This window comes from Mobula hypostoma, chromosome 3 (assembly GCF_963921235.1).
Source record: "Mobula hypostoma chromosome 3, sMobHyp1.1, whole genome shotgun sequence".
NCBI classification, from domain to species: domain Eukaryota; kingdom Metazoa; phylum Chordata; class Chondrichthyes; order Myliobatiformes; family Myliobatidae; genus Mobula; species Mobula hypostoma.
The window spans coordinates 29144639-29165624 of record NC_086099.1 but is presented as its reverse complement, the minus strand read 5'-3'; the positions used below and the strand labels follow the sequence as shown (position 1 = coordinate 29165624).

Genomic DNA, 20986 nt, shown 5'->3' with positions numbered 1-20986 from the left:
CCTGGGCATGTAATTGAGTATAATTTGTAGATGATGTGTCCTGTCACCCTGGTGTGCTCATGCTGGAAGGAATTAGTCTCTAGGATTGTTGAGTGCATGCCAGGAAGAGGGTGGGCTTGAACTTGGTAGTACGAATTTCTCATCCAGAGAAAGGGAGAATATCCATCCAACACTTGTGCTTTGCAGATACTAGAAAGACCCCAATGTGTCTGTCACTGAAGTGTTTCTCACCTCAAAGTGCTTCTTGTAATCATAGCGTATGGCTGGTCCATTCAATTTTATGCACACTGCCATAAGGAAGTAGAGTTTGACTGCATGGAAACAGTCTGTTTGACCGATCAGCAAATTTGCAGATGTTTGAGAGGTCTAATTTGGAGTATTGTCTACAGTTCAGGTCACCTACTTATAGGAAAGATTGGAAGAATGAAGGAGAAAATTTTCTTTGGGGGAAAAAGAAATTACAAGGATGTTGCTGGGACTTGAGGACCTGAGTTATAAGGGAAGGTTCAATAAGTTAGGAATTTATTCTCTAAAGTGTAGGAGAATGAGGGCAGATTTGATAGAGGTACATATTATGAGGGGTAGAGATAGGGTAAATGCAAGTAGGCTTTTTCCGCTGAGTTTGGTTGAGACTAGAACTAGAGGTCATAGATTAATGGCGAAAGGTGAAATGTTCAGCCTCCTTCCCTCAGAGGGTGGTGAAAGTATGGAATAAGCTGTCAGCAGACGTGGTGAATGTAGGTTTAATTGCAACAGTGAAGTGAAGTTGGGATAAGTATATGGATGAGAGGGGTATGGAAGGCTATGATCCAGGAGCAAGTTGATGGGATCAAACAGAATAGTTTGGTATGGAATTAATGGGCCCAAGGGCCTGTTTCTGTGCGGTAGTGCTCGATCACTCTGCGACGTCTGTTCAATTTTGTTTTTCCAACATCCTCATCAACTTTTCCCAAATTCAATCCTCACCTAAACACTTGGGTAATTTGTATTATCCAATTAACCTATCAACCCGCACACCTTTAGGAAGTTGTGGGGTGGGGGGGGCGCGGGAACCAGAGAACCATAGAAACATGCACCATCACAGGAAGAGCATGCTAACTTCACAGAGGGCAGGATGGAGCCTGGTGCAATGGAACAGTGAGGTAGCAACTCCACTCCCTGCACACTGTGCCACTCAGTGGGGACACAAACAGTGCTCATGATGGATGCAAAACTCTGAGACGGCCATGTTACAGAAATGTCAGGAGTAAGTAGTTAGGGCCAACCTCTAGAACTGGTATTCACTGATTAAAAATAAAAACAAAGTAAGAACGTAAATTCCCACTTGTCTCAAAATAATGCAGCAAATCATTATTTCCTTTTTTAAAACTCCAAATCCTGACAAGAGTACATAATTCTAAGTAACGGATGTAAATAACCAGCAGAAAATATCTACATATTTCTCAAATGCCATCAATTAAAGCTGAAAATTCAAAGTAAGAATGAAGTTTAGTGGATGGTAGTTGATGACAAAAACCATCAACGATGGAAAAACCAATACCTAATTTAATAACATAATCTTAAACTCAAGTTTACTTACATGGTTGAAGAAATACTGAAGCTGTTCATTTGCCAAATTAATACACATCTGTTCATACCGGTTAACCGCAAAATTTTCAAACCCAAAGATGTCTAATATACCTAAAATAAAAACCAGGATTTAAAGTAAGAGTGCAGTTTGCGTCTGCATAATTTGTTGAAATACAAAGGGACATTTGTGATAGATGGAAACAGCAAAACTAACAATAAAAATGTATACTTAATTAAACTGCCATGTTCTCCATATTCAAAATATTTAATATTCAAAATGGCAACCTCTAGAGTGGGGTTCCCAACCTTTTTTTATGCCATGGAGCCTTACCATTAACCGAGGGGTCTGTAGACCCCCAGGTTGGGAACCCTTGTTCTAAACTATTTCTAATTAAAGATAAACAACTTAATTTGTTCTTGAGTGTGCAAGTTCCTCTCACTTTGACAATAAGTGTTATTCTGGGATGACTAACAATGCTATACAACATTTGTACAGCTTCACTTGTATGAGCTTAACACATGAAAGGCTTGTGTTACATACCTATCTCCCACAGTTGAACAATATCCATGTCATCTTTTGGAGCCAGTAGTTGGTTGATTTTGCTGACAATCCACCCAAAAACTCTGCCATATACAACCTTAGCAATAGAGTCCCTGGCATCTATAATAATACACACAAAATTAGAATGGTAACACAGGGACCAATGCAACCCATTCAACTCCAATCATGAGTTACACTTCAATCCCCAAGTATTCATCCACAGTCTCTGCTTCTATCAGATGCAGCAAATGGAATCATTCATTATTACAAGTTCGTGGATTATGACTTGCACCTTGTCTTTGATATTGTTCTGTAAATTCAAACTCAGTTTATTTTGTTCAATAAATCCTTCACTTCACAATGAACTAAAACATGTTGATAATGAGGAAAAATAATTACATTATACCCAAAGAACACTAATTTACAATGCTAAAATTTTATAAACCTATCAAAATACAAATGACTAAATCTACACTGCAAGCATCTTGCAACAATTTTAAGAATATGGCTATGCTTTGGGGGAACTGCTTCCTTTTAAGGTAACTTGCACCTTCATCTTCTCCAACCATAAGATCCAAATAAGATTGCCAATTCCCCAGGGAACCTGTAATTAATAATTAGTCCCAGGAAACTCCTGTAAACATTCTTTTTCACATTGGAGAATGTAAAAATAAAAATGACTGTTTTAAATTTTTTTTCTCATATGTTGCTACTGATAAAAATATTGGAAATAGGCCAGGGAGTGGTGTGGTGAGCATCTCCCTAATTGCCAGTAAAGCTTCAGCAGATTGAGTCACAAGGCTATAGAGTTGTAGAGCATGGAATCAGGCCCTTCGGCCCATCACTTCTGCTGACTATACATAGTAATCCCATTTACCTGCATCTGCTCCATAGCCTTCTATGACTTGACAATTTAAGTATTTATCTAAGCAACATACATCAAAGTTGCTGGTGAACGCAGCAGGCCAAGCAGCATCTATAGGAAGAGGCGCAGTCGACGTTTCAGGCCGAGACCCTTTGTCAGGACTAACTGAAGGAAGCAGCCTTTTCCTATAGATGCTGCTTGGCCTGCTGCGTTCACCAGCAACTTTGATGTATGTTGCTTGAATTTCCAGCATCTGCAGAATTCCTGTTGTTTAAGTATTTATCTAGATTATTTTTCCAATGTGAGAATATCTGCTTCCACCTTAAGACAGTGCACTCCAGTTTCCACCTGCACTGTGTGGAAAAAATAAATCACCCTCAGATTGCCTCTAAATCTCGCATCTCTTACCTTAGACTTACAATTTCCTGTCTGGGAAAAAGATTCTCAATACCTATCATGTCTATATGCCTCATAACGTTGCCCTTCATCAAGTCTTTCCTTGTCTTCCCCATTCCAGGAATGCAAGTAATTAAGAATCTGGTCACTTTGAAATGGTAAAAGAATGGCTTGTGCAACTAACCTGTAGCAATCAAGGAGGTAACAATGGTGATTTGTTTTTACCGCAACAGAAGACGTGCAGTCATTGATTCAACAGCCAGAAAACGATCAACCAGAGGTGCTCACTTAGAGCTCAGCGACATTCCACATCCCATGGACTTTGTCCCACTGTGGATCGTTTTCCTTAATATCAGCGTTGGCAGTCGCACCATTAGCCAAACGCCTCTCATGTCTGTTGAAATCAGCTAACTGTCCAGCTCTCCCTCCTGCCATAAAACCTTCCTTCAAATCCATGTGTGGAGCCAAAACAGATGGGGAAGGACCTTAAGTGCATTCTTTGCATCTGTATTTACTCAGGAGACAGACACAGAGTCTATAGAAGTGAGGCAAAGCGGCATCAACTTCATGGACCCTGTACAGATTACAGAAGAGGTGGTGTTTGCTACCTTGAGGCAAATCAGGGTAGCAAAATCCCCAGGGATTGATAAAGTGGTCCCTTGGACCCTACAGGAGGCAAGTGCAGAAATTGCAGAGGCTCTAGAAGAGATATTTAAAACATCCTTAGTGACAGGTGAGGTACCAGAGGATTGGAGGATAGTCAATGTTGATCTGCTGTTTTAAAAAGGCACTGACCAGAAACCAGGAAATTATAGGCCGTTGAGTCCTTCCTCAGCTGTGGAAAAGTTATTGGAAGGTATCGTCAGGTATATAAGTATTTAGGTAGGTGAAGACTGATTAAAGATAGTCAGCATGGCTTCATATATGGTAGGTCACATCTAATCCAGCTTTTAGGGTTTTTTGAGGAAGTTACTAGGAAAGTGGATAAAGGCAAGGCAGTGGATGTTGTCTACACAGACTTTAATAAGGCGTTTGACAAGGTCCCGCATGGGAGGCTGATCAAGAAGGTTCAGTCGCTCAGCATTCAGGATGAGGTAGTAAATTAGGTTAGACATTGTCCTTGTGGGAGAAGCCAGCGAGCATTCGTAGCAGGTTACCTCTCTGAATGGAGGCCTGTAACTCGTGGTGTGCTGCAGGGATAGGTGCTAGGTCTCTTTTTATTTGTCATCTATATCAACGATCTGGATGATAACGCGGTTAATTGGATCAGAATATTTGCAGATGACACCAAGATTGGGGGTGTAGTGGACAGTGAGGAAGGCTTGCAGAAGAATAGGCGTCAGCTGGAAAAATGGGCTGAAAAATGGCAGATGGAATTTAATGCAGATAAGTGCAAGGTTTTGCATTTTGGTAGGACCAACTAGGGTGGGTCTTACACAGCTAACAGTAGGGTGCTGAGGAGTGCAGTGGAACAAAGATGCCTGGGAGTACAGGTATATAATTTGCTGAAAGTGATGTCCCAGGTAGATAAGGTCGTGAAGAAAGCTTTTGGCACATTGGCCTTCATAAATCAATTAATTGAGTACAGAACTGTGATGTTATGTTGAAAGTCTTTAAGACATTGGTGAGGCCTAAGTTGGCATATTGTGAATTGTATTGAATTGATTTTATTTCTTACATCCTTCACATACATGAGGAGTAAAAATCTTTATGTTACGTCTCTGTCTAAATGTGCAATGTGCAATGTATAGCAATTTGTAATAAATAGTATGCACAACAGAATAGTCAATATAACATAGAAATACAGTTGTGTCAGCGGGAATTAAGCAGTCTGATGGCCTGTTGGTCCTGGCTTTTATGCTGCGGTACCATTTCCCGGATGGTAGCAGCTGGAACAGTTTGTGGTTGGGGTGACTTGGGTCCCCAATGATCCTTCAGGCCCTTTTTACAAACCTGTCTTTGTAAGTGTCCTGAATAGTGGGAAGTTCACACCTACAGATGCGCTGGGCTGTACGCACCACTCTCTGCAGAGTCCTGCGATTGAGGGAAGTACAGTTCCCATACCAGGCAGTGATGCAGCCAGTCAGGATGCTCTCAATCATGCTCCATTTGGGGTCCCATACCACATTTTTTCAACTGTCTGAGATGAAAGAGGTGCCGTTGTGCCTTTTTCACCACACAGCACCTCTTCTACCTCAGATAGTTGAAGAAGTTTGGTATGGGCCCCCAAATCCTAACAACTCTATAGTAGCATGTGAGATCCTTGGTGATGTTAATGCTGAGGAACTTAAAGCTGTTCACCCTCTCAGCCCCAGATCCATTGATGTCAATAGGGGTTAATCTGTCTCCATTCCTCCTGTAGTCCACAACCAGCTCTTTGTTTTTGTGTGCAGCTTAGGTCACCTACCTACAGGAGAGATGTAAACAAGGTTGAAAGAGTACAGAGAAAATTTACAAGGATTTTATGAGGTTTGGAGGATTTGAATAATAGGAAAGATTAAACAGTTTATAACTGTATTCTTTAGAATGTAGAAGATTGAGAGGAGATTTGATAGAGGTATACAAAATTATAAGGGGTATAGATACGGTAAATGAAAGCAGGCTTTTCCCACTCTGGTTGGGTGGGACTACAACCAGAGATCTTCAGTTAAGGGTGAAAGGTGAGAAGATTAAGGGGAACATGAGGGAAACTTCTTCACTCAAGAGGGTCGTGAGAGTGTGGAATGAGCTGCCAGTACAAGTGGTCCATGTAAGCTCGATCTCAATGTTTAAGAGAAGCTTTGATAGGTACATGAATAGTAGGGATATGAAAGGTTATGTACCCAGTGAAGGTCAATGGGAGCACTGAGTTTAACTGGTTTTCAGCATGGGCTAGATGGGCTGAAGGGCCAGTTTCTGTGCTGTATTTCTGTATGACTGAATATACTACTGACTACGTTTCCGGTCAACTACTACTTATTCTATCCATCTTTGACTCAATATGAATTTTATTTTGTGCACATCCATGAAACAAAATGGAAATGCTTTCTCTGCTGAAGTACCAGATAAATTCAGATTGATGCAGAAGTTACAGGCAACTTTGATAAATGGCAATGAAAGAACATTGTGGATTTTAAATTCTGCAGTGAAATTTCCAATGAAGTGAACAATTTCTTCTGGACCCAATGAACACCAAATGTTGTTACGTATGTGCTTAAACACATTCCTATCTTGAGCCCTGTTATACACACAAATGCTGGAGGAACTTAGCAGGCTAGGCAGCATCTGGGAAAAGAGTACAGTCGATGTTTTGGGCTGAATGGTTTTGGCCCGAAACGTCAACTGTACTCTTTTCCTAGATGCTGCCTGGCCTGCTGAGTTCTTCCAGCATTTGCAGATTTTTCTCTTGTTTGTGATTGAACCCAGTAATGATTTTTATTTAAAAAAAACGTTCAAGATGTGAATCACTTATTACAACAAACTCATCCAAGAGTAAACACTAGAAGGCTAATTGCCTAAGATTGGAACCAGTGGTCACAAGTAGGGTGTAAGTTTTCCACAGTGAATACTGATTGACCATAAAGTGTGGCCAAATAACACTAGAAACTGAAAATCCTAGTTCACTTTTTCCCCATCTCCCTATCCCAAGTAGCTTCAACTAACTTAGCTTAGATTCGTTAACCCAACTCAAAAACAGATAATGAAACCCATCAGAGGTGAACCTATCATTTCTTAAAGGGCTCACATTTCACACTGATCAATGAATTGAGCAGGTAGCAGCTGCTAGGCAATAAATTTATTCAGAAATTTGGTTTCAATGATACTCGACAGATGCTACCGATCTGCTGAGTATTTCCAGTACTTATTACATAATATCTACACAGTATCTACTATATTTTGTATTTGTCTATTCCAGGCTAATTGGACCCCAAGATGCCAAGTATAAGCCTGTCAATTACTACTAGATTTGAATAAATTGCCTCTACCTTCCGCTTGCTGTTTGGTGTGGTATCGTTGAATGGACTCTCCTCGAGTGACTGCCATTGTACAGATCAAACATTTTAAAAGTTCGTCTTGTTCGACACCAAACTGACCCTATTGAAATTAACATTAATTAGTATAATTCAGGGCACCGAAGCAAATAGAGCACTTCCAAGTCAGCAATAGAGTCTCAGCAGTCACATTCACATTTAATTTAGAATAATTATATTTCTTCCAGCTCTGCTTTTTAAATTACTAATATTATATAAACATTTCTATAGGAGTTATAACGTTGAGAGGGTTACCTGCATTATCTCTCTGTTGGGAGCAGCACTTGAATGGTGCCACAAAGTGGCCATTGTTCAAATGTTCCAACTCTCAAGGTGCTCTGGTAACACTAGACTCTACTATTCCTCCATTTCTCTTGTCTAGCTTTCTTTTAAAACACAGTTGTAATACCTTATAAATTCCATCCATCCCACTTTGAAGACTTAATTACCTCATTTGTGACCCTGAATGGATCAACACCCAATCCCATTCCAACTTTCATTTGCTACATTTAAGGCACTGTACGTAGAACAGGTACAGGCTGACAGCACAGGCTCTTCTGCCTACAGTGTTGTGCCAAACTAAATTAGTAATCAAATGTCCAACTAAGCTGATCGATTTTGTTTTGCCCACACAAGGTCATATGCCTATGTGCCCAAGAGCCTCAGGAATGCCTCTATCCAATTTGCCTCCATCACTACCCCTGCCAGAGCATCCCAGGTACCCACAACGATGTGTCAAAAAAACACTTGCCCGCACATCTCCTTTCAACTTGCCCCCTCTCACCTTAAATGATGCCCTCTAGGTTTAGGCATTTCAAATCCCTGGGCAAAAGATACCGGCGGTCTACTCTTCCTATACTTCACAATATCTTACAAGCCTTTTTCAAACCTCCCCTCAGCCCTGACCGCTCCAGAGAAAACAACACATTTATTCAATCTCATGAAGCCTCTGTATTTACTTTGTGTTCATTCACTGATGTTAATTTGTTTGACTTTGGTGTAATATTTTTTAAGGTCACTGAACTTCCATTACGAGTGCCTGATGTTTGTTGTCTTTGCAAGGTGCAAATACATATGAAGTGCACTGATTCATCAATAGCATGCAGCTCTTTTCTTCAATGCTGTGCACTTTCCCAGCCAATGACCATCAAAACGATGATGACAAGGAAGGAGATAGAGAAACTGTAAAGCAAACATGGCCTTTTGTACGAAAAATTCTGTCGATTCCAGAAACCAAAACATGGGAGGAACTCAGCAAGTCAGGAGTATCTATGGTGGGGAATGAACAGTCAACATTTCAGCCTGAAACCCTTCATCCAGGCCGGCAGAGAAGGGGCCAGAAGCTAGAATAAGATTGTGGAGGACGGGAGTAGTGCAAGCTTGCTGGGGATAGGCGAGACCAGGTAAGGGGGAAAGATGGGTGAGTGGGGGAGGGGCGTGAAGAGAGAATCCAGGAGGTGATAGGTGGAGGAGGGAATCTAATACGAGAGGACGGTGGAGGAAAGGGATGGAGGAGGGGAAGCAGAGGGAGGTGATGGGCAGATGAACAGAAGAGAAGGCAATTGTGCCAATTCTATAAAAACGTAATCCCAAATCTGACACTTATTGGTGAAATATTGAATATTAAAGCTTTTTTTGCTATAACCTAATAGTAGTCGCAAATGAAAATTGCCTGCTATGCCTAATCAGACAACAAATATATTGTTCAACTTGAAGTTACCAGGGTATGCAACTTACCCACCAGATGGTGAGATTAACTCTTGGTGGTCACTGAACTGCCTGCCAGTGAACCTGGTTCCCCTGCTCTGCTCTATTTTTTTGGGGCTCACCTGGATCGGGTGGCCAAGTCTCACCAAGTCCTGAGGGAGATCCTGTCACTGGGAACTGCAGGGCTGTGATCTCTGGAGATCCGTGGAAGCAAGTGAGTTCTAAGGTTTGACATCGTGGTTGTGACCAGGAAGGGCAGGTAGTGGTGTGGGGATAGGGAAAGAGATTAATACATTCTGTAGAGGGTGAAACCAACTTCTTTCCTATTTAAAAAAAAACCTCAATTCCCAGTTAGCCTGTACAGAAGCCTATGGTGATTCTTGCCATCTGATTACTTACTGAAAATGGGGAGATTCTGTGGTCATGCCCTATCCCATAAAAACAATGGTGAAATATCACCAAAAGCAACACACACAAAATGCTGGAGGAACTCAGCACCATTTATGAAGGGAAATGAACAGACAATGTTTTGGGCCGAGAAACTTCACCAGAATTGACTCAACCAACACACATCAAAGTTGCTGGTGAACGCAGCAGGCCAAGCAGCATCTATAGGAAGAGGCGCAGTCTACGTTTCAGGCCGAGACCCTTCGTCAGGACCAGAATTGACTGTTTATTTCCCTCCTTAGATATAGCATTTTGTGTGTGTCGCTCCAGATTTCCAGCATCTGTAGAACCTCTTGAATCTCGAAGCAACACCACAAAGTATCCTGGGTAATCATCTGGATGGGCAAGCATTATCTGTCATCAGCACGTGCAGCCTGGAAACATGACATCCAGTTATCGACAATCACATGGCATTAGGGTTTACCACAGCATGTGGAATCCAGCTGGGTATCCAGCAGGAACATCACTGAACTCTAACTCTTTCTCTCCCCGCTTATGCTGCCTGACTTGCTGTGTTATCATTTTTAAGACTTCCACCCCTGCTGTTGTGTAGTTGGTTTTGGTTTTCATCTCGGAGTAAAGCAGGGCCTAGACTTGTATCTGGATGGTGGAAAAGATAGTGTGACTCTAAGAGAAGAGCAAAGGGGGAGGAAGTATATGACATGTGAAACACTCTTTGATAAACTAATGTTAACTTCTGGAAGTGCCAGTCCAAACTCTTTTTCCCTTCCAGCTTCTTTTGCTGTTCCTCCTGTTTCCCCTGTTCCTGCACAGTTTCAAGATGGGAACAAAGGAAGCTCAGTAACAACGATGAAGTTGTGGAGATGGCAGCAACCATCAATAAACCAAGATACAACAATCTTGAGACATACAGCCCAAAGACTCAAGAGCTGAGGTCTGGAGGCACCTAGGGCCATTGGAATAAGAGTTGGAGACGTTGGGATCTGCAGTCTGGGGGAGCCAGGGGCCATTGGAACCAGAGTTGGAGACGAGAGCATCTGCAGGGATTGCTCTCTCTGTGATTTCCTTGTCTGTTCGTCCCTCTCCACTGATCTCCCTCCAGGCACTTATCCTTGCAAACCCCCGGCACAAGTAGTACATTGTTGGCGATGGGGGAGGTGAATTGTTGCCCAATCACCTCCTCCCTCACCACCATTCAGCACTCCAATCATTCCTTCCAGGTGAGGCAACACTTGAACTGCAGGTCTGTCGCGGTCATCTACTGTATTCAGTGCTCCTGGTGTGGCCTCCTCTACATCATTGAGACCCAAAGTCGTGCACCTTCACTCTGTCTGCAGGAGGTAGGATTTTAATTCCACACCACATTCTCTTTGCATCCATTTGGGTGTTCATAAAGTAATCCTGATTCGATCAGACTGACACAAGGCGAGTCTACTTAACGTTTCAACACCTGTGTAGCTAAAATATTCTACTTTGCAAAGTAACCCAGTATATTTTTGGATATATATTTGCTGAGTCTCAATGCACTTATAAAGATATTACAGGATGAAGGAGTTTGATTTCAATAAGTAATCTGACCAATTTCTGAGAAACAGGCGCTGTGATTATATACAAATAGTTATAGAAACAAAACACCCTTGTACATTTCAATGATTCTTTAGTCATGAGAAAAAAACAAAACAGCTTTTTACTGGAGAGAACTTCACATACTTTCAGGTTTGTTCGTTTATTTGAGGTACATATTGAAGGTATACATACCGCTGCAGCTTTTAGCCATCCCTTAGACTGATCTGTCACTTTAAGGATTCCAGTGTCTTGAGGTTCGAAAAGGATATTGCCTAGCGACAGGATTCCTGCTAATATTGTCATCATGTCTACCTGCTCCTGTAGATAAAGGCAAAATATGAATTGGATAGTATTTTAAGAAGGATTCTTGTTAGTTTCAATTCACGATTAGCACATTCTGCTGCCAAAATACAATACAGCGTTAAATGGTCCAATTAACGAATAAGCTTTGTTACAGATCATTATGCTTTCAGCACCTGGAAAATATGTAGTCATAGACTTTTGTAGTAAAAATAGAAAGGCTGAATATCTTTTAAATGGTGTAAGATTGGATGCATTGGTATTCGGGGGGAGCTGGGAGATACTCCAGTCGGGTCTAGATACTTCCCTGGCCAGGAGTCAGAGTCTCAATGTATAGCATCAGCACTCAGGACAGAGATGAGAAGCAATTATTTCACCCAGAGCATAGTGATCCTTTGGAATTCTAACCTGGAGGCATGTGGAAACTCAGTCACTGTCAAAATTTAAGACAGAAATCAATAGTATTTTTTTTGATAAAGTTGGAATGAGGAGATTGATAATGAGGGTATTTAAAGATAAAGATACAATTTAGAAAGATCAAGGCCTTGAGGTCTATGGGGAACAAGCACAGAAGAGGAGATGAAGCCTAAGGCAAATCAGACCTATGCCCACCACGGAACACACTAGAAGGAGCGCTATCACTGGAAAGCAGTGTTCATCTTCAAGGACCCCCACCATCCAAGGCCATACTCTCTTCTCACTTGTGCCTTTAGGAAGGAGGTATTGGAGCCTTAGGTCCCATACAACCAGGTATTTGCATAGCATTTTATCCTTTCCACATTGGTTGTTTGTCCATATTTGTTGTGTGCAATTTTTCTTTGATTCTATTGTGTTTTGGTCTGGTCACTGTGAATGCCTGCAAGAAAATGAATCCAAGGGTGGTATATGGTGACATACAGTTGAAGTCAGAAGTTTACATATACCTTAGCCAAATACATTTGAACTCAGTTTTTCACAATTCCTGACATTTAATCCTAGAAAACATTCCCTGTCTTAGGTCAGTTAGGATTACTACTTTATTTTAAGAATGTGAAATGTCAGAATAATAGTAGAGAGAATGATTTAATTCAGCTTTTACTTCTTTCATCACTTTCCCAGTGGGTCAGAAGTTTACATATACTTTGTTAGTATTTGGTAGCATTGCCTTTAAATTGTTTAACTTGGGTCAAACGTTTTAGGTAGCCTTCCATAAGTTTCTCAAGTCAAGTCACTTTTTATTGTCATTTCGACCATAACTGCTGGTACAGTGGGCAGTAAAAACAAGACAATGTTTTTCAGGACCATGGTGCTACATGAACAATACAAAAACTACACTGAACTACATAAAACAACACTAAACTACACTAGACTACAGACCTACCCAGGACTGCATAAAGTGCACAAAACAGTGCAGGCATTACAATAAATGATAAACAAGACAATAGGCACAGTAGAGGGCAGTAGGTTGGTGTCAGTCCAGGCTCTGGGCATTGAGGAGTCTGATGGCTTGGGGGAAGAAACTGTTACATAGTCTGGTCATGAGAGCCTGAATGCTTCGGTGCTTTTTGCCTAGCAGGAGGGAGAAGAGTTTGTATGAGGGGTGTGTGGAGTCCTTCACAATACTGTTTGCTTTACGGATGCAGCGTGTGGTGTAAATGTCTGTAATGGCGGGAAGAGAGACTCCGATGATCTTCTCAGCTGACCTCACTATTCACTGCAGGGTCTTGCGATCCGAGATAGTGCAATTTCCGAACCAGGCAGTGATGCAGCTGCTCGGGATGCTCTCAATACAACCTCTGTAGAATGTGGTGAGGATGGGGGGTGGGAGATGGACTTTTCTCAGCCTTCGCAGGAAGTAGAGACACTGCTGGGCTTTCTTTGCTATGGAGCTGGTGTTGAGGGACCAAGTGAGATTCTCTGCCAGGTGAACATCAGGAAATTTGGTGCTCTTAACGATCTCTATGGAGGAGTCGTCGATGTTCAGTGGAGAGTGGTCACTCCATGTCCTCCTGAAGTCATCAACCATCTCTTTTGTTTTGTTCACATTCAGAGACAGGTTTTTGGCTGTGCACCAGTCCGTTAACCTCTGCACCTCCTCTCTGTATGCTGACTCATCGTTCTTGCTGATGAGACCCACCACGGTCATTTCATTGGCGAACTTGATGATGTGGTTTGAGCTGTGTGTTGCAGCACAGTCGTGGGTCAGCAGAGTGAACAGCAGTGGACTGAGCACACAGCCCTGGGGTCCCCCGTGCTCAGTGTGATGGTGTTGGAGATGCTGCTTCCAATCCGGACTGACTGAGGTCTCCCAGTCAGGAAGTCTAGGATCCAGCTGCAGAGGGAGGTGTCCAGGCCCAGTAGGCTTAGCTTTCTAACCAGTTTCTGAGGAATGATTGTGTTGAATGCTGAACTGAAGTCTATCAACAGCATTCGAATGTACATGTCTTTTTTGTCCAGGTGGGTTAAGGCTAGGTGGAGGGTGATGGCAATGGTGTCGTCTGTTGAACGGTTGGGACGGTACATGAACCGCAGAGGGTCCAGTAAGGGGGGCAGCAGGATCTTGATGCGCCTCATGACGAGCCTCTCGAAACACTTCATGATGATGAATGATACAACTCACAGTAAGTTGCTGGAATCTTGTTCCATTCCTCCAGACAGAGCTGGGGTAACTGAGTCAGGTTTGTAGGCCTCCTTGCTCGCACACGCTTTTTCAGTTCTGCCCACAAATTTTCTATCAGATTGAGGTCAGGGTTTTGTGATGGCCACTCCAATACCTTGACTTTGTTGTCCTTAAGCAATTTTGCCACAACTTTGGAGGTATGCTTGGGGTCATTGTCCATTTGGAAGACCCATTTGCGACTGAGCTTTAACTTCCTGGCTGATGTCTTGAGATGTTGCTTCAACACATCCACATAATTTTCCTTCCTCATGATGCCATCTATTTTGTGAAGTGCACCAGTCCCTCCTGCAGCAAAGCACCCCCACAACATGATGCTGCCACCCCCATGCTTCACAGTTCAGATGGTGTTCTTCCGCTTGCAAGCCTCACCCTTTCTCCTCCAAACATAACGATGGTCATCACGGCCAAACATTTCAATTTTTGTTTCATCAGACCAGAGGACATTTGTCCAAAAAGTAAGATCTTTGTCCCCATGTGCACTTGCAAACTGTACACTGGCATTTTTATGGCAGTTTTGGAGCAGTGGCTTCTTCCTTGCTGAGCAGCCTTTCAGGTTATGTCGATATAGGACTTGTTTTACTGTGGATATAGATACTTGCCTACCTGTTTCCTCCAGCATCTTCACAAGGTCCTTTGCTGTTGTTCTGGAATTGATTTGCACTTTTCGCGCCAAAGTACATTCATCTCTAGGAGACAGAATGCGTCTCCTTCCTGAGCAGTATGACAGCTGCGTGGTCCCTTGGTGTTTATACTTGCGTACTACTGTTTGTACAGATGAACGTGGTACCTTCAGACGTTTGGAAATTGCTCCCAAGGATGAACCAGCTCGACATCATTTTCTGATCTCAATCCGATAAAATGTGTGGGCAGAACTGAAAAAACGTGTGCAAGCAAGGAGGCCTACAAACCTGACTCAGTTACACCAGTTCTGTCTGGAGGAATGGAACAAAATTCCAGAAACTTACTGTGAGAAGCTTGTGGAAGGCTACCCAAAACATTTGACCCAAGTTAAACAATTTAAAGGCAATGCTACCAAATATTAACAAAGTGTATGTAAACTTCTGACCCACTGGGAAAGTGATGAAAGAAATAAAAGCTGAAGTAAATCATTCTCTCTACTATTATTCTGATATTTAACATTCTTAAAGTAAAGTAGTGATCCTAACTGACCCAAGACAGGGAACGTTTTCTAGGATTAAATATCAGGAATTGTGAAAAACTGAATTAAAATGTATTTGGCTGAGGTGTATGTAAGTTTCTGACTTCAAATGTATATGTACTTTGAACTTTGGACATGAATGATATGGCCTACTCAGGCTCCTAACATTTTATGTTCTTACAGTGCCTATAAAAAATTGAAAGATTTCAAGTTTTATTATTTTACAACATTGAAATACAGTGGATTGAATTTGGCTTTTTTGACACTGATCAACAGAAAAAAACTTCCACGTCGGAGCTATAATAAATTTAGACCAAGTAGTAGAAATTTATTTTAATTTTGAAACACAAAATAATTGATTGCATAATTACTCACCTCCATCAAGTCAGTATTTAGTTAATGCACCTTTGGCAGCAATTACAGCCTTGAGTCTGTGTGGATAGGCCTCTATCAGCTTTGCACATCTGGACACTGCAATTTCTCCCCATTCTTCTTTACAAAACTGCTCAAGCTCTGTCAGATTGCATGCGGATCATGAGTGAACAACCCTTTTCAAGTTGTCACAAATTCTAAATTGGATTGAGGTCTGGACTCTGACTTGGCCACTCCAGGACATTAACTTTGTTGTTTTTAAGCCATTCCTATGTAGCTTTGGCTTAATGCTTGGGGTCATTGTCTTACCGGAAAATAAATCTTTTTGCAAGTCACAGTTCTCTTTAGACTGCATCAGGTTTTCCTCCAGGATTTCTCTGTACTTTACTGGACACTGTATTTTACCCTCTACCTTCACAAGCCTTCCAGGGCCTGCTGCAGTGAAGCATCCCCACAGCATGATGCAGCTGCCACCATGCTTCATGGTATGGATGGTGTGTTTTTGACGATGTGTGGTGTTTAAAATATAGCATTTAGTCTGATGGCCAAATAGCTCAATTTTGGTTTCATTAGACCATAGAAACTTCTTCCAGCTGACTTCAGAGTCTCCCACATGTCTTCTGGCAAACTCTAGCTGAGATTTCGTGTGAATTTTTTCCCAACAGTGGCTTTCTCTTTGCTACTCCCCCATAAAGCTGCGACTGGTGAAGCACCCGGGCAGCAGTTGTTATATGCGCAGTCTCTCCCATCCCAGCCCAGTGAAGTTTGTAACTCCTGCAGAGTTGTCATAGGTCTCTTGGTGCCCCTCTCCTCATTAGTCCCCTTCTTGCACGATCTCTCAGTTTTTGAGGATGGGATGCTCTAGGCAGATTTACAGCTGCGCCATATTCTTTTCATGTCTTGATGATTGACTTAACTGTACTCCAAGGGATATTCAGTGACTTGGAGATTTTCTTGTATCCATCTCCTGACTTGTGGTTTTTAATAAACTTTTCACGGAGTTGCTTGGAGTGTTCTTTTGTCCATGGTGTAGTTTTTGCCACGGTACTGACTCACTAGCAGTTAGACCTTCCAGATACAGGCATATTTTTACTACAATCAATTAAAATGTCTTCACTGCACACAGATCTCTATTTAACTAATTAGGTGACTTCCAAAACCAATTGGCTGCATCAGTGATGATTTAATGTGAATACTTACACAATCAATTATTTTGAGTTTTATATTTGTAATTAATTTAGATCAATTTTCAGAGAGCTGTTTTCACTTTGACACAAAAGTCTTTTTCTGTTGTTCAGAGTCAAAAAAAGCCAAATTAAATCCACCGTGATGCAATGCTGTAAAACAATAAAACATGAAAACTTCCAAGGGAGTGAATACATTTTATAGGCACTGTAGATTGGATTAATGCAGGAAAGTGGGACTAAGATACAAATTCAGCTATGACCATACTGAATGGTAGTGCAAGCACGATGGTCCAAATGGCCTGCTCCTGCTTCTATTTCTTATGTTCTGAATGAATAATAAATAAATTCAAAGCCAAGAACATTGCTTAAGAAAATCCTGGAAATACAAAAAGCTGATATGGAACATCATACCTAGTGGCATTCTCTACTCTCCATCTTGAGCCTAAGCCTGACCCTGACCCCATCCTATCACAAATACACCCTCCAATACAATGTAGGAATGAGAAGAAAGATGTGGAATGCTTAACAAATTTAAATGCATGTGTGCATGCAAAGGCAATTAATTTTCAGGTGTGCTAAGCTAGGAATAGATAAGAATCCAACATTTTAGCATGGAGCATTTCAATGCCTATAAAGTAATCCATTAGATAATAAAATCAGTAGAGTCTGAACCTGAAGCTGTCAAAGTAAGAGTTATTCTTTCAAATCAGATTTCAGCTTTTTCTAAAATTAATATGTGTAAAAGTTGGCAGAGGAAATACTTTCTCTTTGGTATTATCCCAAATTATGTTGAAACTGATTAAAAAGTATGGGTATTTAAAGTGTGCATTCTAATATATACATTTTCTAAATAAATTTTAGTATTAACCAACAAAATCAAAAATTGCATTATTTGTTAACCACACTAATGCGCTTAAACTCCAAAAAAATCTTCTTATCCCCAAACTGTAGCGTAAATGGTTTCTCTTTAAAAGACTTTGTTCACTGCCACTGAGCTATGTTGTGTTTGGTCCAAAATTCAGTGTCTTCTAACTTCTCCCTCATAACTCCACATCAAATCCTCTCATTATTTCTCTTCTCTGTAATGGAGATTAATACTTTGTTTAGTGCTTAAAATACCAGATAAGTTCCATTTTTTGAAGGATGCATATTAATAATGAAAACATTTCAAAATAGTACTTAGAGAGAAGAGCACCACAATTGGATACACCCACTTACACTAACTGCCAAAATGCATACATTTGCAACGGCAATTTTGCATTAAAAATAAGTACTAACATTTCGGGAAACAGCTGATTTACCTGCTCGAGAAATCCAACCATGTCCATGGCATTGCATACTTCATGGTATTTCTTGTTCCAAAGTTGGATGATTTCATCACAACCATATTTGTGATTTAGGTACCTAGAAAAGACTGGGTTGTATTTTCAGATCTCACACGACACTGTTCAAATGACACTTAAAACTATAAAGGATGCGTGCTCAGTTAATACTTTAAAACCCCAGCTCAAAACTGATTGATCTTGCTTTTAACTAACATCGTTTTGTCTTTTATTTTCATCTCTGCACTTTATCCCATTGTAAATCACTTTGTACTACATTGTTTGTATGAAAAGTGCTCTATAAATAAGTTATTATTATTACTGTTCATACTACAGTTGAAACATGCAGGTAAAGCCTTTCAATGTTGTTTTAAACTTTTCAAAGATTCAAAGCACATTTATTATCAAAGCGTGTAGTTGAAAGGGTGGGTCGGTATATAGTAACAGGACTAAAGACAGCACAATAACAAACCTTTGAGGAAATCTGAAGCAAATAAACTAAAGCATAGACTTCTGGAGCTTGTTTCACACCTTACATTGCTACTGTACAAATGTACAATAGCCAACTGCACGAAAACAAATCTTTGGAACAAATGTAGGTGTCAATTTTTTGAATCTGGGTTAGCAATGTTTAATCCATTGACAAAGACAAACCTCTAATTAATTTAGGAAATGAATCTGCAAAGAATAATAAGATTGATTTATCACAGTCACTAACAAAAACTGGTTAATGATACTTCTTCTTGAGAAAACAGAGCAATACAGCACAGGAACAGCCTGTGAGGTACATGCCAACCATGGTGCTAAATTAACTAATTCCACCTGCCTACAAATAGTCTATATCCCGTCATCTCCTACCTGTTCAAATGCCTGACTAAATAGTTTTTGTATTCGCCTCCACCACCTCCCCTGGTAATATCCTCCAGGTATAACTCATTCTGTAAATTACAACTTGCTTCTCGATCTCCTTTAAGCTTTCCCCCTCTCTCCTTAAATCCATACCTGACATCTCCACCCTGGGGAAAAAATACATGACTGGCTCTTATGGCCCTCATAATTTAATATGCTTCAATCAGGTCAGTCCTTAGCATCTGACACTCCAGAGAAAACTGACCAAGTGTGTCTGGCCTCTGGTTTGTGCCCTTCTTAAATAAGCGCACACATTTGCTATTCCACTGAAATAAAGAGGAAATAAAGGTTGCTGTCAAGTGCTCCACAACCTCTTGGTATCCCTCTCAACACCTGGAATAGATTCTATCAAGCCATGGCGACTAATTTAGATTTTTAAAATTCAACACCACCTTCTTGGTATCAACATGCCCTAGTACATCGACACCCCCCTCGCTGATCTCATTATGCTCCATGACCTTCTACTTGGTGAATATTCATGCAAAGTACTCGTTTGGCATCTGTTTCCTTTGTCGCCAGGCATAAATCCCCTTCTTCATTCTTGAGTTCACTTATCCACTTGCTAGCTAGGTTGTTGTTTTTAAACATATGGATAAGATGCAGTAGGATTCTCTTTAATCCTACTTACCAAGGACATTTCATAATTCTGTTGTTTGTTGTGGTTACTATGAATGCCTGCAAGAAAATCAATCTGAGGGTGGTATATTGTGAAAAAATAGATGCGTGTAAAAGATGGTAGAGGAAATACTTTCTCTTTGGTATTATCCCACAATATGTTGAAACTGATTAAAAAGTATGGATATTTAAAATGTGCATCCTAATAGTTCCATTTTCTAAATAAATTTTAGTATTAACTAACAAAATCAAAAATTGCATTATTTGTTAACCACACTAATGATCTTAAACTCCTAAAGATTCTCTTATCCCTAAACTGTTTCCCATTCTTCTTATCCGATTTCATGTTCCCTTTTAGCCCTCCTGATTCCCTGTTTAAATTTTTCTGTTTTTTCATTCCTCAGGGGCTCTGTTTGGTTTCAGCTTCCTAATCCTCACACAAGCTTCCTTTTTCACTCTGAGTAAATTTACATCTCACATCATCCAATTTTCTTGAACTTTACAATCCTTGTCTTTCTTCCTCACAGGAATACGTTATTCTGACTAGCTGGCCTTTAGACAATTCTCACCTGTCAGACGTGGATCTTCCCAATAACAGAAGCTCCCAAATGCCTTTTCTCAGCTCCTGCCTAATACTACTGAAAATGGCTTTCGTCAATTTAGCACCCCTTCCGCCACTGCCCAAAGTTCAGTCTTATTCTATTAAAATATTAAAACATAATTTTAAAAACAGAGAGCCAATGGTAAGACAGGAATAGATGGCATTGTCCTTAAAAGAAGATCTAAGGAAAATTTGATAAGTCATGACTGGTTCTCACTGTAAGCTTTCCCTCAACATCAGCAAAACAAGAGGGCTGGTCAAAAGGGAAGGAGGGGTGGCATTACCTTATTGGGAGTATTCCATAGGCCCCCTGGTAGCAGCAGAGATACCGAGGAACAGATTGGGAGGCAGATTTTGGAAAGGTGCAAAAATAACAGGGTTGTTATCATGGGTGACTTTAACTTCCCTAATGTTGATTGGCGCCTGATTAGTTCCAATGGTTTAGATGGGGCAGAGTTTGTTAAGTATGTCCAGGACGGATTCCTGTCACAGTATGTTGACAGGCCGACTAGGGAGAATGCCATACTAGATCTAGTATTAGGTAACGAACCGAATCAGGTCACAGATCTCCCAGTGGGTGAGCATCTGGGGGACAGTGACCACTGCTCCCTGGCCTTTAGCATTATCATGGAAAAGGATAGAATCAGACAGGACAAGAAAATTTTTAATTGGGGAAGGGCAAATTATGAGGCTATAAGGCTAGAACTTGCGGGTGTGGATTGGGATGATGTTTTTGCAGGGAAATCTACTATGGACATGTGGTCAATGTTTAGAGATCTCTTGCAAGATGTTAGGGATAA

At 40.9% G+C, this 20986-nt stretch overlaps 1 protein-coding gene across 2 annotated transcripts in view; it reads right to left on the bottom strand.

Moving 5' to 3' along the window:
- Positions 1-20986, bottom strand: part of LOC134343909 (myosin-IIIb) — a 182234-nt gene that overhangs the window by 67859 nt on the left and 93389 nt on the right. For both annotated transcript variants that reach the window (XM_063042818.1, XM_063042819.1), the window contains exons 7-11: positions 18041-18143; positions 11255-11380; positions 7337-7445; positions 2111-2230; positions 1580-1680 (exon numbers count right to left, since the gene is read on the bottom strand). In XM_063042818.1, coding sequence (XP_062898888.1) covers positions 1580-1680; positions 2111-2230; positions 7337-7445; positions 11255-11380; positions 18041-18143 — 559 coding nt within the window. The remainder of the gene's footprint in view (positions 1-1579; positions 1681-2110; positions 2231-7336; positions 7446-11254; positions 11381-18040; positions 18144-20986) is intronic.